At 37.7% G+C, this 15066-nt stretch overlaps 1 protein-coding gene across 1 annotated transcript in view; it reads left to right on the top strand.

Annotated features, from left to right (window-relative positions):
- Positions 1-6044, top strand: part of LOC126354526 (Bardet-Biedl syndrome 1 protein homolog) — a 150502-nt gene extending 144458 nt beyond the window's left edge. Inside the window, exon 12 of the mRNA XM_050004253.1 lies at positions 5680-6044. Coding sequence (XP_049860210.1) covers positions 5680-5856 — 177 coding nt within the window. The 3' untranslated portion in view covers positions 5857-6044. The remainder of the gene's footprint in view (positions 1-5679) is intronic.
- The last annotated feature ends 9022 nt before the right edge of the window (positions 6045-15066 follow it).

Here is a 15066-nt window from a genome sequence, read left to right as displayed (position 1 = left end):
GCAATGGAATTCACAGAGATCATGCTAGATGGTGTATTCATATATCTTTATAATTTCACGCACCTTACAAATTTGTTGATATTCTTTCAAATAAAATTGAAAAATTTGGTTGATTTTGAAAAAAAACATAAAGTACAGTAGCAAGATTCTGCTAGCATGAATTGCACATGGGGCTTGGCTTGAAGAACTGCTGCAGAATTTGGAGTATTTCTGGAATCACTCAAGGTGTCAAAAGTTATCACAGTTTTTAAAGAAGGGGACAAACAACTTCCCCAAAGCTACTAAGCAGTCTCAATTGTGCCAATATTATCAAAGTCATTTGAGGCATTGCTTTACACACAAATAAGCAGCTACAATGAAAAAAGTGTAACAATCAGTATGGTTTTCTCAAGGGGAGAAATGCAACAGTGGCTGTTGTGGAAATTATGGATCAAACTTTAATAGCTCTTGAAGACAATAACATGGTATCACTGCTATTATGTGATCCAAGCAAAGCATTTGATTGCATTCCTGTAGACATACTACTAGGAGAGCTGGAGTTGTGTGGGATGCATGGGAGCACATTTCATGTGCCTTGTTCTTATTTAAGCAACAGAAAACAATTTGTCTCGGACAGAAAAGTTAATTCCTCCTCAATGGAAATCAGCTCTGCTGTTCCACAAGGATCTATTTCCGACCCCTCTTCTTCATTGTAGCAATCAATGATTTGCCTAATAACATAGCTCACTCTATCATATTTTATGCTGATGATACAACACTACTTACTGCACCACAAAAGAAATTCTTGATATGGCCTTGGACTGGTTTGCAGTTAATAAACTATTGTGTTATTGCAATAAAACCCAACAACTTCTAGTGGAAATGTCAAATGAAGTAGAAAATAAGTCAGTAAAACTTTTAGGTATTTACATTGTCTCCAGACTCTGCTGGGAGGAACCTATCGATCATATATGTGAAAAAATATCTATGGTGTCATACCTCATTTAGTGAGCTTGGAGTACCTTATGGTGGCATAATTTGGACCATTCCAGTCAAATACACCATGTGGTCTGATTATATGGGGACACTCCCCCCCACATCAAGAATATTTTAAAAATACAAAAGAAAGTCATGCACAAAAGCACTGTCATTGTCTTTTTTTCCAGTCTCAGAATACTCACAATTGTATATGTATATGAAAACTCATGAACACTACACCAGAGCTAAGTCTAATTCTGATATGTCAATGCACAGGCTGGCAAGAACTGAATATTCTCACAAAGTGAATCCTATCAAAAATTTCTACAAATTACTAATCCATGTTCAGTCTTTGGATCTAAAAGTTTTTAAAATTAAGTGGTACAGCTATCATATCAACCTTTTTACCATCACCACCACCACCACCACCACCACCAACGTTCAGTCTGGAGCATAGTCCCCCTTATAAAATTCCTCCATTATCCCCTATTCAGTGCTAACATTGGTGCCTCTTCTGATGTTAAGCCTATTACTTCAAAATCATTCTTAACCGAATCCAGGTACCTTCTCTTTGGTCTACCCGACTCCTCCTACCCTCTACTGCTGAACCCATGAGTCTCTTGGGTAACCTTGCTTCTCCCATGCATGTAACATGACCCCACCATCTAAGCCTGTTTGCCCTGACTGCTATATCTGTAGAGTCCATTCCCAGTTTTTCTTTGATTTCCTCATTGTGGACACCCTCCTGCCATTGTTCCCATCCACTAGTACCTGCAATCATCCTAGCTACTTTCATATCTGGAACCTCAACCTTCTTGCTAAGGTAACCTGAATCCACCCAGCTTTCGCTCCCATACAACAAAGTTGGTCGAAAGATTGAACGGTGCACAGATAACGTAGTCTTGGTACTGACTTCCTTCTTGCATATGAGAGTAGATCGTAGCTGAGCGCTCACTGCATTAGCTTTGCTACACCTCGCTTCCAGTTCTTTCACTATGTTGCCATCCTGTGAGAATATGCATCCTAAGTACTTGAAACTGTCCACCTGTTCTAACTTTGTTCCTCCCAATTGGCACTCAATCCGTTTATGTCTCTTTCCCACTGACATTACTTTCGTTTTGGAGATGCTGATCTTCATACCATAGTCCTTACATTTCTGATCTCTCTGAAATATTACTTTGCAAACTTTCAATCGAATCTGCCATCACAACTAAGTCATTCGCATATGCGAGACTGCTTATTTTGTGTTCACATATCTTAATGTCACCCTGCCAGTCTATTGTTTTCAACATATGATCCATAAATAATATGAACAACAGTGGAGACAGGTTGCAGCCTTGTCTTACCCCTGAAACTACTCTGAACCATGAACTCAGTTTACCATCAACTCTAACTATCTATGTAAAGAACTTAAATTCTTTGCAAAAGTTTGCCTCCTATTCCATAATCTCGTAGAACAGACAATAACGTCCACCTAGGAACCCAGTCATAAGCCTTTTCTAGATCTACAAAGCATAGATACAATTCCCTGTTCCACTCATAACACTTCTCCATTATTTGCCGTAAGCTAAAGATCTGGTCCTGACAACCTCTAAGAGGGCTAAACCCACACTGATTTTCATCCAATTTATCCTCAGCTAATACTTGCACTTTCCTTTCAACAATACCTCAGAAGATTTTACCCACAACGCTGATTAAAGAGATACCTCTGTAGTTGTTACAATCTTTTCTGTTTCCACATTTAAAGATTGGTGTGATTACTGCTTTCGTTCAGTCTGATGGAACCTGTCCTGACTCCCAGGCCATTTCAGTTATTCTGGGTAGCCATTTAAGACCTGACATTCCATTGTATTTTATGAGTTCCGACTTAATTTCATCCATCCCAGCCACTTTATTGCACTGCAATCTATTGACCATTTTCTCCACTTCCTCAAATGTGATCCTAATTCCATTATCATTCCTATCCCATTGTACATCAAAATCTGAAACACTACTGATCATATTTTCTCCTACCTGCTAGACACTGTCAAATCTATCCACATCAGTTGTTCGTTTACATACCTTATTGCAACTACGCTGGGTTCCATTTCTTTCCTGATGTAAAGCCCTACACCTCATTGTGCTATTCTTGTGTTGCCTCATGTCAGGTAGACCTTGTATTCTCCCACTTCCTCTTCTTTCTTACCTTTTACCCGAATGTCACTAACAGCTAAAACGTCCAACACCATCTTACTTGCAGCCTCTGCCAGCTCTACCTTCTTCCCGGAGTAGCCCCCATTGATATTAATAGCTCCCCATCTCATTACCATTTGTTTGCCGAGTTGTATCTTAGGAGTCTCTGGTTTGTCAATTAGAGATGGGACTCCGTCACCTCCAAAGGTCCGAGGCATTTTGCTCTGATAACACTAACTTTTCTCACTGTTGCAGTTACTGAAAAAGTCAGTGGTTGCATTCTCTCAAACGACTTCTGTGCACTAGTGTTTGGAATCGATTTGGAAACTGTTATTTCTCATATCTTACATTCTTCTGAACAAAGGAGGTTTCTCTACTCCTTGCAGGACATTAATCATTGTAATAGACACAGTTGTCTGGGAATGAGCAGAACATTTTTGCATCATGCTCATTTTCTACAGACTTGTTGCATGCTGCTTGACCCTTATATGCCAACTTGTTATGACCAAAATGTTCATATTTGCATCATTCTAATTGATTTTTAGTATAAGAGTGTATTGTAAGGTGCATGACGCAATCTGTGACATATTCTGGAAGGGCTGGTTTGTTGAATATCATCCAAAACATCAGCATTGTCTGTTCTGCCTTAGCTTTAGTTCATCATTATCCACATCTGTTATACCTTTGCATGTGCCACACCTTAACTACAGTTAAGTCATATCATGTCTGGAAACTCCTCAAGATATGTTGCTTCCAAAAGCTTAGTGACCTGACAAGGAGATGTGCTCTCTATCGTATGAGTACTGTTTACCACTCTCTTGATGTTTTTAAGTGTCCCAGCAGTTCCGTACTTAAATTATTATGTTAAAAATTTAATTGGACAATCATTATTTGTTATGACTTTAGGTATTCTGTTGTAACCTTGTCTTGTATGCTTCTTTATTCTCATTTAATTATTTTATGCTGTGTATTAGAGTTTTGATGGTGAATGCAATGAAAAGTAAAAAGTAACAACAAATAAATTTTTGTGTGATTGTGACTTTATTATAATTACTTAAGTTATGTGCAGAATGATCATTGCTCAGTACTGCAAATTCATGTAGTTCCATTTATAGCAATTTGTATATAGAATGAACAAAGGGACACCTCGGAACCTCCTTCACTCTTCACAACTAAAACCATATTGGTAGAGACTTACAATTTACTATAATATGTCATAATTATCAGCCATTTGACATCCACTAGGCCTGCCTTTAGACTTTTCTACCTGTCGCAGTCTTCATCAACATAGATCCATAATGCTCCCACATTTTTTGTTATGTCATCTACCCACCTTCCATTAGGTCATCACTTTGGTGTTTTCTTATCTCTTGAAATCAAGCAAAGAACTTCCTTGGTCCATATATAATTCATTTGTCCAGCTACATGTGCTGCCCAATTCCATTTTGTTTTCAATACAGTCATTATATCTTCCACTCCACTAATTCCCTGATCACTTTGCTTATTGTCTTATTTCTCCTGGAAATTCCCAACATTCATCGATCCTTACACACTGCACAAATCACCATTTTAGAGTGTTTGCACATTAAAAGGGCATATCTACCTTTCATTACTAAGAACTGGTAATACACACTGATTGTAAATTTGCATTTTCAGACATATTGGAAACTTAGTGTAGGACTGCTGAGAATAGTTCTGGTGATGTGGAATCTTTCTGTCCAACTCTGCTATTAGCTCTGCTTCATTACAATTATTCTATATGATATTACAGGATTTGCTGACAGTACTTGCCCCATACTCTATAAGTTCTTTTGTTGGACAGGGTCTAAAGAAGTCCCACAAGCTGCTAGGGAAATAAAGGTGGCTCCAGACAGAGACCAGCATTATCTGCACAAGCCTAATACAACTATTTTGTAGCAAGTGCTGCAGAAGTTGCCAGCTGATGCCTGTTTCAACTCAAGAGCCAACCAACCCCCCAAAGCACAGCACTACTTGAGCTATACCATTTATTTGTAAATAGAGTTTTGTTGCATCCTCACAATACAAGCAGTTAAGAAAAGACACACTATGTTCCATTGTCACATCTGATATCAGTCATTGAAACATGCCCAGAGATTAGAGTCCTCAATGATTGGCAACTCCCCCCCTCCCCCCGCCCCCTATACACGCACAGAAAACCTGTATGCACCAAACTTACCAAGCCACAAATGACGGAGCTCCTGGAGGTCTAGAGACACTCTTTATCAAAACAGTGCAGATACATGAAGCAATGAGCAGTACTTATGATTATGGTTTTGGTTTCAGCATGATGCACACCAGTGCAATTTATTTATTCCGCAACTGAAACAGTGGATATTATGGGTGTTTGTATCAGTTAGCCTTTTAATTTGAGGAAGAGTTATTTTCTAGTCTTATGCTTCAGTTATCTAATGTAGCTTTAAATATGCACAAAGTAAGTTAGCAATGTGATAAGCAGGTGAAGCAAATTTTTTTAATTACTTGAATTATAAACACTATAGAGTAGTCCTAGTCATAGTGTATTTGTTTCAGGTGCCTATGCTTGTTCCAAGTCTGGCATATAAGTTTGATACAATAGTGGAGTGTGTGTCAGATCTGAACATTTCTGATGAAGTACGTGTTTTTGTTGTCAAACAACAAGAAACAGAACCTCTCCTGTCGGTGGTTATTGAGATGCCAGTATGTGACATGTTGGCAATGACTTCATAAGGCTAGGCCATTTACTATGCTCTCAAATAAAGCAGAGAACAAATGTGCTTGCCCATTTCACTTATGTAATGTACTGTTATTTTATTCATAAAATGGTGATAAAAATTTGTAATTAACATAATATGGTTTGTATATTTACCTTCCAATCCACTTTGGATTGCCTGTCATTTTACTACAGTGCCCTTAACAAGCAATGGAACAGTTTTGTAAAGAACCTGCATGTAATCACTTTATTGTTGCTATTAATGTTGCCCGTACTATAAAATTGTATCTATAAAATTGCAATGGGTCAGAATGTCTGGCCATAATTACCTTCAGGATGCAATAGATACATTTAAAAGTAGAAGAAAAAATCCTAGCTTTCAGAAATGTTAGTTCCATCCTCATGGAAGAAAGAGGGATAGGTGTGGCAAGGAAGGGCAGCTCACTCAAAATCCATGTTGAGAACAATCCACCTGCTCTAAGGCCAAGATGACAAAGATGAAAGAGAAGGCGTAGTAGTAGGAAGTCACAGATAGTACAAGGGTGAGCACTCTGCCAGTTTCAATCTAGGGATTGTAGAACAACAGAGTGAGAACTAAAGATGGATTGAAAGAAAGGGAAATGAAAAGTAGAAAGTCTAGTGTAATTAACAGCTGATATGGAGGCAGAAAAGGAAATGTGAAAAACCAATAAGCAGAAAAATTTGTGAATGAATATTTTTCATGTGTCACAGAGAAATATAGCAAAAATTCACAAAATCAAATGCTGTTCCAGTAAAAAATTATGTGGCAAATACAAGGATGTTGTTACCCATCACAGAGCATTAAGACAGGAAAACAATACAAAAATTAAAAACTAAGAAGTCAGCAGGCATAGATGAAGTGTCAGTATGTTCCTAGGTAATACACAAGCCTCATTATCTGACATAATAAATAAGTCTTTCAGCTCAAGCAACTCTCCAGAGCATTTGAAACAAGCAAGAGTTATGCTTCCACTAAAGAAAGGTGATGCAGAAGATGTAGAAAACTGCAGACTTGTTTCTCTGTTGTCATCATCCTGACACATAATACAGTTCATTATGAAAGACAGACATATGAACTGCTTGAGTAACTTCCTTGGTGGAGCATAGTTCTGTTTCCAGAGTAGTTGAAGCACAGAAAGAACCATAGCAAAGTTTACGAGTGACACTTGATGCACAAGACAAAGGTTAATGTGTCATGGGTAATTCTTAGATCCATCAGAGGCCTTTGACACTCTTGACCATAAAACACTAGTAAAAAGAAACTAGAATCACTAGGATTAAGAGAATTGCCAATCATTGGTTCAGAACATATCTGAAAAACAGGATACAAAAGTAAATGTGGCACAGGGTTCTAATAAAGAATTTTTTCTTGGTGAAACATTTACCACATGGTAATTATATTAACATAGATGACCCTCAGGCAAGAATGTTAGGACATGGAATCGAAACCACATAAAACTGCGGGTCCTCTTTCCCCAAGCTGGAGAGCTGGGGTAGATTAGGGACACACAAGAAACCAAAGTGGTGTTCAGCTGAACAAATTGTACCAAGCAATTTAACCACACAAAATTGTTATTGTTATCAGAGATCCTGAGCATAGAATTTTATGGTAAGATTCATTAAACTTTTCTTTGACTCAGAATCTCATTTGTTGTATTAAAGTGCTTATTCAGCTTTATCAGATGAGTCATAGGGACACAGCCCACCATCTCGGAGTAATGTCTTTGACAACTAATCAAAATGTCCTGTGTGCCAGGTTCAAACCTCATCACTGCTGAAATTTTGAATAAAAATCATCAGTAATGGCAGCTGAAGACTTCCAGCATAAGAAGTCACTCTCATTCTGCCAATGGCCTTGTCACGGAGGGACGAGGAATGGACAGAGTTCAGGGCACTCTCTTGTCCTTGGGGTGGGAGACTGCCCCTAAAAGGTGAAAGAATCAGCAATGATCGATATCATAAGGATGCTGAAGGCAATGAAAATCATTGCATTCAAGACACGTAATATGTATTCACAAGGCATGTGGCCTGTATTTGAAAAAGTGTCATGATGATCTCTATATAACAGAAGATTCTGAACTAGTCCCCCATTTGGATCTCTGGGAGGGCCCTGCCAAGGGGGAGGTGACCATGATACAAAAAAATCAAATAACCAACAAACAGATAATGTTCTATGAATAGTGGTGTGTAATTTCAGAAGTTTGAACATGACATAGAAGCTAGAAAATCTGACAAATGAAATACTGAGGCACACTGTAGATATAGTGGGGGTCCATGAAGTGAAATGGAAAGAAAACAAGAATTTCTAGTCAGATGAGTGTAGTGTAACATCAACAGCAGCACAAAATGTTATAGCAGAAGTATGATTCATTATGAATAGTAAGGTAAGGCAAAGAGTAAGTTACTCTGAACAACTCAGTGCTAGTTATTCTCATCAGAATCAAAAGCAAATGAATGCCAACAACAATAATTCAGGTATACCTATTGACAGCACTAGCAGAAGATGAAAAGAAAGACAAGGTATATGAGGATATTGATAAAGTAATTCAGTATGTAAAGGGAGATTAAAATCTAATAGTCATGGGGGACTGGAATGCTGTTCTAGGGAAGGAGTAGAACAAAAGGTTACAGGAGAATATGGACTTGGCAATAGGAATGGAGAGGATAAAGACTCATCGAGTCCTACAATAAATTTCACCTAGTAATAGTGAATACTCTGTTCAAGAATCACTAGTGGAGGAAGTATACTTGGAGAAGGCTGGAAGGCCTAGGAATATTACAGTTTTTGTTTCAACTTTGGGCATTTTGCGTACACTGTTGATGTTAATTGGTATTAACATGGACAATACATAATGATACATATAGTAATAATGAAGAAACTGTAGATTTTCATACGAACATATAATGAGTTTAAATTAAAATTTTAGATCTTCTTATTCACAGTTAAAAAATTCCTCTGTAACATAGAAAGCATTCTTTTGAAGCCAGTTTTATAGACCATTTTTGAAGGTTTTTAATGAAGTAGTGTGTACTTCTGGTGGCAGAGTACTGAATACTTGTATTTATAGGTTTTTTTTTTGGATTGGTCAATCTTTTCTTTATAACATGTATTGTGACAATGAAATGACTGCCTTAATTTGTAACTCTCTTGGTTTTCTTTTGTGTAGACTAGGCAGCTAAGAGTAAATATTGATGAGACTGTCATGACAACAGTTTCTTAAAAAGTGGTGTACAAGATACATTGTTTTTGAAAATATCTGCTACACATCTGATATCCTTTTCCTGCTGCAGATGAACTGTTTTTGCCCCAGTGGAGCTGCCTCAAAGCAGTGTACAGTATGTTCTGTGACTATGAAAGAATGCATAATAAGAGCTGAGTATCATGTTTTGACTTGCACATGCTCAAAGGTATATTACTCTTGGTGATAGAGAATCTTGTGGATATTCCAGGTTAATTTGCAATCCAAACGTACACCTAGAAGTTTAACAGACTTATAATCACTTTTGCACTGCATAAACTAAAGATTACATTTTCAGTTTTATTCTGGTTTACATTAATTCCTTGTCTTTAAACCACATACTACAATTTCTTAAGTTGGTTTTGTTTTGTTCCTTTAACTCTTCTTTATAATTTCCTGTTGCAATGAAAGTGGTATAATCAACATACAGAATAGATTTACATGGCATGATAGGGGTAAATCATTAATATAGATCATAAACAATATGTGTCGCAATATGGAACCTTGAGACACATCTCTAGAAACATCTAGGAATCAAAATATCATTCCATTAAAGTGTACCTTCTGCTTCATATTATCAAGATATGATTCTAGAAGAGTTGGTTCTGTACCTCAGATGCTATAGCACCTCAATTTATCTACTAAAACACTGATTGCTCAGGTCAATCAGTAGGGCACCAAGAGATGATTTTGCTTCAGAGTGACTGATATTGTTGAAACAATATTTTCAACAGCTTTCAATGTAGATGAATTTTCCCTGAAGCCATACTGAGCGTTTGTCAATGTTTCATTGTAGGTGAAATGTATGCAAATTTATTGATACATGCAGTGTTTTACTAAGAGAAATTGTTGGTACAATCACCAGTAGTTCTATTAGTATTACTCAATTCTGGTTTGATAACTCTCCAAGCTGTATTGCAGTTGTTTTGTGATTGCTGATAATTGTCATTTGCCATTCATTTCTGTTTTATAATTTCTGTTCTGTATCTCTTCATTAATTGAAGGTACTGAAATCTTTCTTTGTCACTATTCTTTGATCTATTACAGAGATGGATAACCTGTGTTCTTAATCTTTTGAGGTCAGGTGTGAAATGTTGATGCTAGCTTCTATGACTACTTTTGATCTGTTTCCCCTTGTATCTTTTTAATACTTTGGTACAGCAGTTATTAAATATACTGGAAATTAGATTGACAAACCTGTCAAAAGCTTCATCAGCTTTTGTAAACTGAGATAGGAAGCTGGACCATTCTAGAATACACAGCTGTAGTCTGAAAGCATTGATATGAGTATAACTAAAAATTCTAATGTATTTGGGTTGTTCACAATGCTCTGTAGGATTTCTGTCTGCAATTTTAACCATATCTCTTCATGATGTGATTGATACATAGATTACCTTATGGTCAGGCAGAGATTCCAAAATCAAATGATGGATTGTGAGGCATACCCAGGAGCAGTACATGCAGATCACAATTTAATAATGATGATGAGCATGTTGATGTTTGAGAGACTTTTCAGGAAGAATCAATATGTAAAGAAGTGGGATATGGGAGTATTAAGCAATGAAGAGAAGTTTTCTGAGGATATAGGTACTGCTATAGTGATCAGCACAATAGGTACTTAAGCTGAAGAGTCATGCACATCTTTAAAAGAGCAATCACAGAAGTAGAGGAGAAAAAACATATGTACAAAGAAGGTAACTGTGAAGAAACCATGGGTAACAGAAGAAATACATGAACTTATCAATGAAAGAAGGAGGTACAAGGACGTTCAGGACAATTCAGGAAAACAGAAATACTTGGGAATGAAATAAAGAGGAAGTGCAGGAAATAGCTAAAATGAAGTGACTATATGAAGAAATTGAAGAAGAAATGATTGTTGGAAGGACTGACTCAGCATACAGAAAAATCTAAATAACCTTTGATGAAATTAAAAGCAATGTTTGAAACATTAAGAGTGCAATGGGAATTCAACTGTTACATGCAGAGGTGAGAGTGGAAACAGTGTATTGAAAGCCTCTATGAGGGAAGGACTTGTCTGATGAAGTAACAGAAAAAGAAACAGGAGTTAAAAGGAAAGAAATAAGGAATCCAGTATTAGAATCAGAATTTAATAGAGCTCTGAATGTCTTAAGATCAAATAAGGGAGAAGAGAGAGATAACATTCCAGTGGCATTTCTAAAATCATTGGGGGCTATGACAACAAAACAAGTTTTTATGTTGGTGTGTAGGACCAATGAGACTGGCGATATACCATCAGACTTTCAGAAAAACATCATCCATATAATTCCAAAGACAGCAAGAGCTGACAAATGCAAAAATTATTGTGCAATCAGCTTAACAGCTCATGCGCCCAAGTTGCTGATGAGAATAATATACAAAAGAATGGCAAAGAAGATTGAGGATCTATGAGATGACAATTGGTTTGGCTTTAGGAAAGGTAAAGTCATGAGAGAAGCAGTTCTGATGTTGCAGTTGATAATGGAAGCAAGACCAAAGAAATATCAAGACACCGTCATAGGATCTGTCAACCTGAAGAAAGCCTTCAACAATGTAAGATGGTGCAAGATGTTCGACATTTTTAGAAAAACAGGATAAGCTATAGGGAAAGATGGGTAATTACAATTTGTACAATAACAAAGAGGGAACAAAGTGCTGATTAAAAAGACAGTTTTTCACCCCTACTGTCCGATCTGTGCATTGCCGCAGCAATGATGGAAATAAAAGAAAGCTTCAAGAGTAGGCTTAAAATTCTTGGTAAAAGGATATCAATGATAATATTCACTAATAACATTGCTATCCTCAGTGAAAATGAAGAAGAATTACAGGATCTGCTGAATGGAATGAGCAGTCTAATGAGTACAGAACTGAGAATAAATCAAAGAAAGATGAAAGTAATGAGAAGTAGCAGAAAAGAGAGCAATAATAAACTTGACGTCAGAATTTGGGATCATGAAGTAGACGAACTTACAGAATTTTGCTACCTAGGTAGCAAAATAATCCTTGAGGGATGGAGCAAAGAGTACATAAATAGCATACTAGCACTGGAAAAAAAGGAATTGATCCCGAAAGATGGGTACTAATGTCAGATTAGGCCTTAATTTGAGAAAGAAAGCTCTGAGAATATTTGTTCAGAGCACAGAATTGTATGACAGGGAAAAATGGGATGTCAGAAAATTAAAATACACACATCAAAAAAAGTTTTGTATTACCCTGATTCCCAGAAATCCTGAAGGTAGACGTTGATAGTGGATATTGTATCACAGACACAGTCTCTTTGACTGTTCAGAGGTGTCACTAAACCCACCCAAAGATGTAAACAACCATGCATGAGCAGCGCCTATTAGACAGGGGTTCAACAGCCGATCAGCTCCAGTCACTCCACCATGAAGGAGGTACACGGCTTGTGTAGATGGTCTATACCGCAGTTTAGTTGCATCTGCATTGCTACTTTGTGCCAGGAAGGGCTCTCAACAAGGGAAGTGGCCAGGCATCTTAGAGTGAACCAAAGTGATGTTGTTCAAACAAAGAGATACAGAGAGACAGGAACTGTTGATAACATGCCTCGCTCAGGCCACCCAAGGGCTACTACTGCAGTAGATGACCGCTACATAAGGATTATGGCTCGGAGGAATCCTAAAAGCAATGCCACTATGTTGAATAATGCTTTTTGTGCAGCCACAGGACATTGTATTACGACTCAAACAGTGCACAATAGGCTGCATGATGTGCAACTTTACTCCCGACGTCCATGGCAAAGTCTGTCTTTGCAACCACAACACCATGCAGCATCGAACAGATGGGCCCAATGACATGCTGAATGGCCTGCTCAGGATTGGCATCATGTTCTCTTTACCGATGAGTGTCGCATATGCCTTCATCCAGACAATCGTCAGAGATGTGTTTTGAGGCAACCTGGTCAGGTTGAACACACTGTCCAGAAAGTGCAGCAACGTGGAGGCTCCCTGCTGTTTTGGTTGGCATTATGTGGGGCCAACATATAACTCTGGTGGTCATAGAAGACGCTGTAATGGCTGAACAATACGTGAATGCCATCATCCGACTGATAGTGCAACCATACCGGCAGCTTATTGGCGAGGCATTTGTCGTCCTGGATGACAATTCGCGCCCACATCATGCACATCTTGTGAGTGACTTCCTTCAGGATAATGACATCGCTGACTAGAGTGGCCACAATATTCTTCAGACATGAACCCTATCGAACATTCCTGGGATAGATTCAAAAGGGCTGTTTATGTGTGATGTGACCCACCAACCACTCTGAGGGATCTACGCCAAATCGCTGTTGAGGAATGCAACAATCTAGACCAACAGTGACTTGATGAACTTATGGATAGCATGCCACAATGAATACAGGCATACATCAATGCAGAGGACATGCTACTGGGTATTAGAGGTACCAGTGTGTACAGCAATCTGGACCACCACCTCTGAAGGCCTCGCCGTATGGTGGTTTTCATAAGCAATAAAAAGGGTGGAAGTGATGTTTATGTTGATTTTTATTCCAATTTTCTGTACAGGTTCTGGAACTCTCAGAACCAAGGTGATGCAAAATCTTATTTTGATGTGTAGAAGAGAATCAAAGCATTTGAGATGTGTTGCTACAGAAGAATGTTGAAATTTAGGTGAACTGATGAGGCAAGGAATGATGAGATTCTCTGAAGAATCGACAAGAAAGTAATATATGGAAAACACTGACAAGAGGAAGGGACATGATGATAGGACATCTGTTAAAACATCATGGAATAACTTCCATGGTACTACAGGGAGCTGTAGTGGGTAAAACTGTAGTGGAAGACAGAGATTCAAATATATCCAGCAAGTAATTGAGGGCATAGGTTGCAGTTGCTAGTCTGAGACGAAAAGGTTGATAAAGGACAGGAATTCATGGTGAGCCACATCAAACCAGTCAGAAGAGTGATGACACAAAAAAAGGGAAAACATGAAGATATCAGTACAATGATAAATATAGCATCAAGAACCATAATGTGTTTGAAGTGTGGGGAAACCAGTGACATGATACAGGTGAACAGTGTAAAAGACAATATTGTGTATTCCTGAATTAGTTAGTTTTTCAACATTGTTTCCATTTTCAGTTAACATGGCATGTCTGACACCATTTTGAAAATTACCTATACTAACCTACGAATAAACAAGTAACTAAGTGAACTCATTTCAAACTGATAAAATTCTGTTAACCATTCTTATAAAAATCTTAATTATCTCTCTGACAGAAGTGCCAAGCATTTGACCGGATGTTACTAGGAAATGGACATGAGGGAGTGCAGGTTTTGAGAGGTGAAGGCAAGGCAGCTGTCCACTGAGGAAATCAACTGAATAAACCCATACTGAATAATTATGTCAACATCTTCTGTGATAATAAGAAGGCCCACACAACAGTTTTAACAAAGTCACTTTTTATTTTGAATTTTTGTGATGCGGGCCCCTATGCTGTAGCCTAGATAGCCTGTAAATAAATGTTGCACTGGTCTTCTGTGTGAGACTTTAATAGAGTATCAAAGGTGGCTAAAATATTTGCAATGTTTACAGGAATAATGACATTAAATCACCACAGTAGTAGTATGCTTATACAATTATGAACTGAGACACTTTCACTCGATCAATAACTCACATTCAGGAAAGCCATCACCAGGCCTGATGATTAATCTGGTGACACATTTTAGTTGAATAAAGTGTTACGAGATGTGATGAAGTATGAGCATTTACATGATGTATAGCATTTGTGTTCTATGGGCAAGATTAAAAAATGTCATACATGGTTATCAAGCTTTAAACAAAAGCCAGAAAATAAAATGACTGACATTTTGCAGTGTTTTGTTTGCTCATTGTGAGTCAGCTCCTGAATAACATTGATCATTCCTGTAATACAAAGGGCATTGAATAAGTAATGCGACACTTTTTTTTCTGAATGCAGGTTGGTTTTATTCA

This window comes from Schistocerca gregaria, chromosome 3 (genome assembly GCF_023897955.1).
Source record: "Schistocerca gregaria isolate iqSchGreg1 chromosome 3, iqSchGreg1.2, whole genome shotgun sequence".
NCBI classification, from domain to species: domain Eukaryota; kingdom Metazoa; phylum Arthropoda; class Insecta; order Orthoptera; family Acrididae; genus Schistocerca; species Schistocerca gregaria.
The sequence above is the reverse complement of the archived record's forward strand: the minus strand, read 5'-3'. Positions and strand labels throughout refer to the sequence as shown.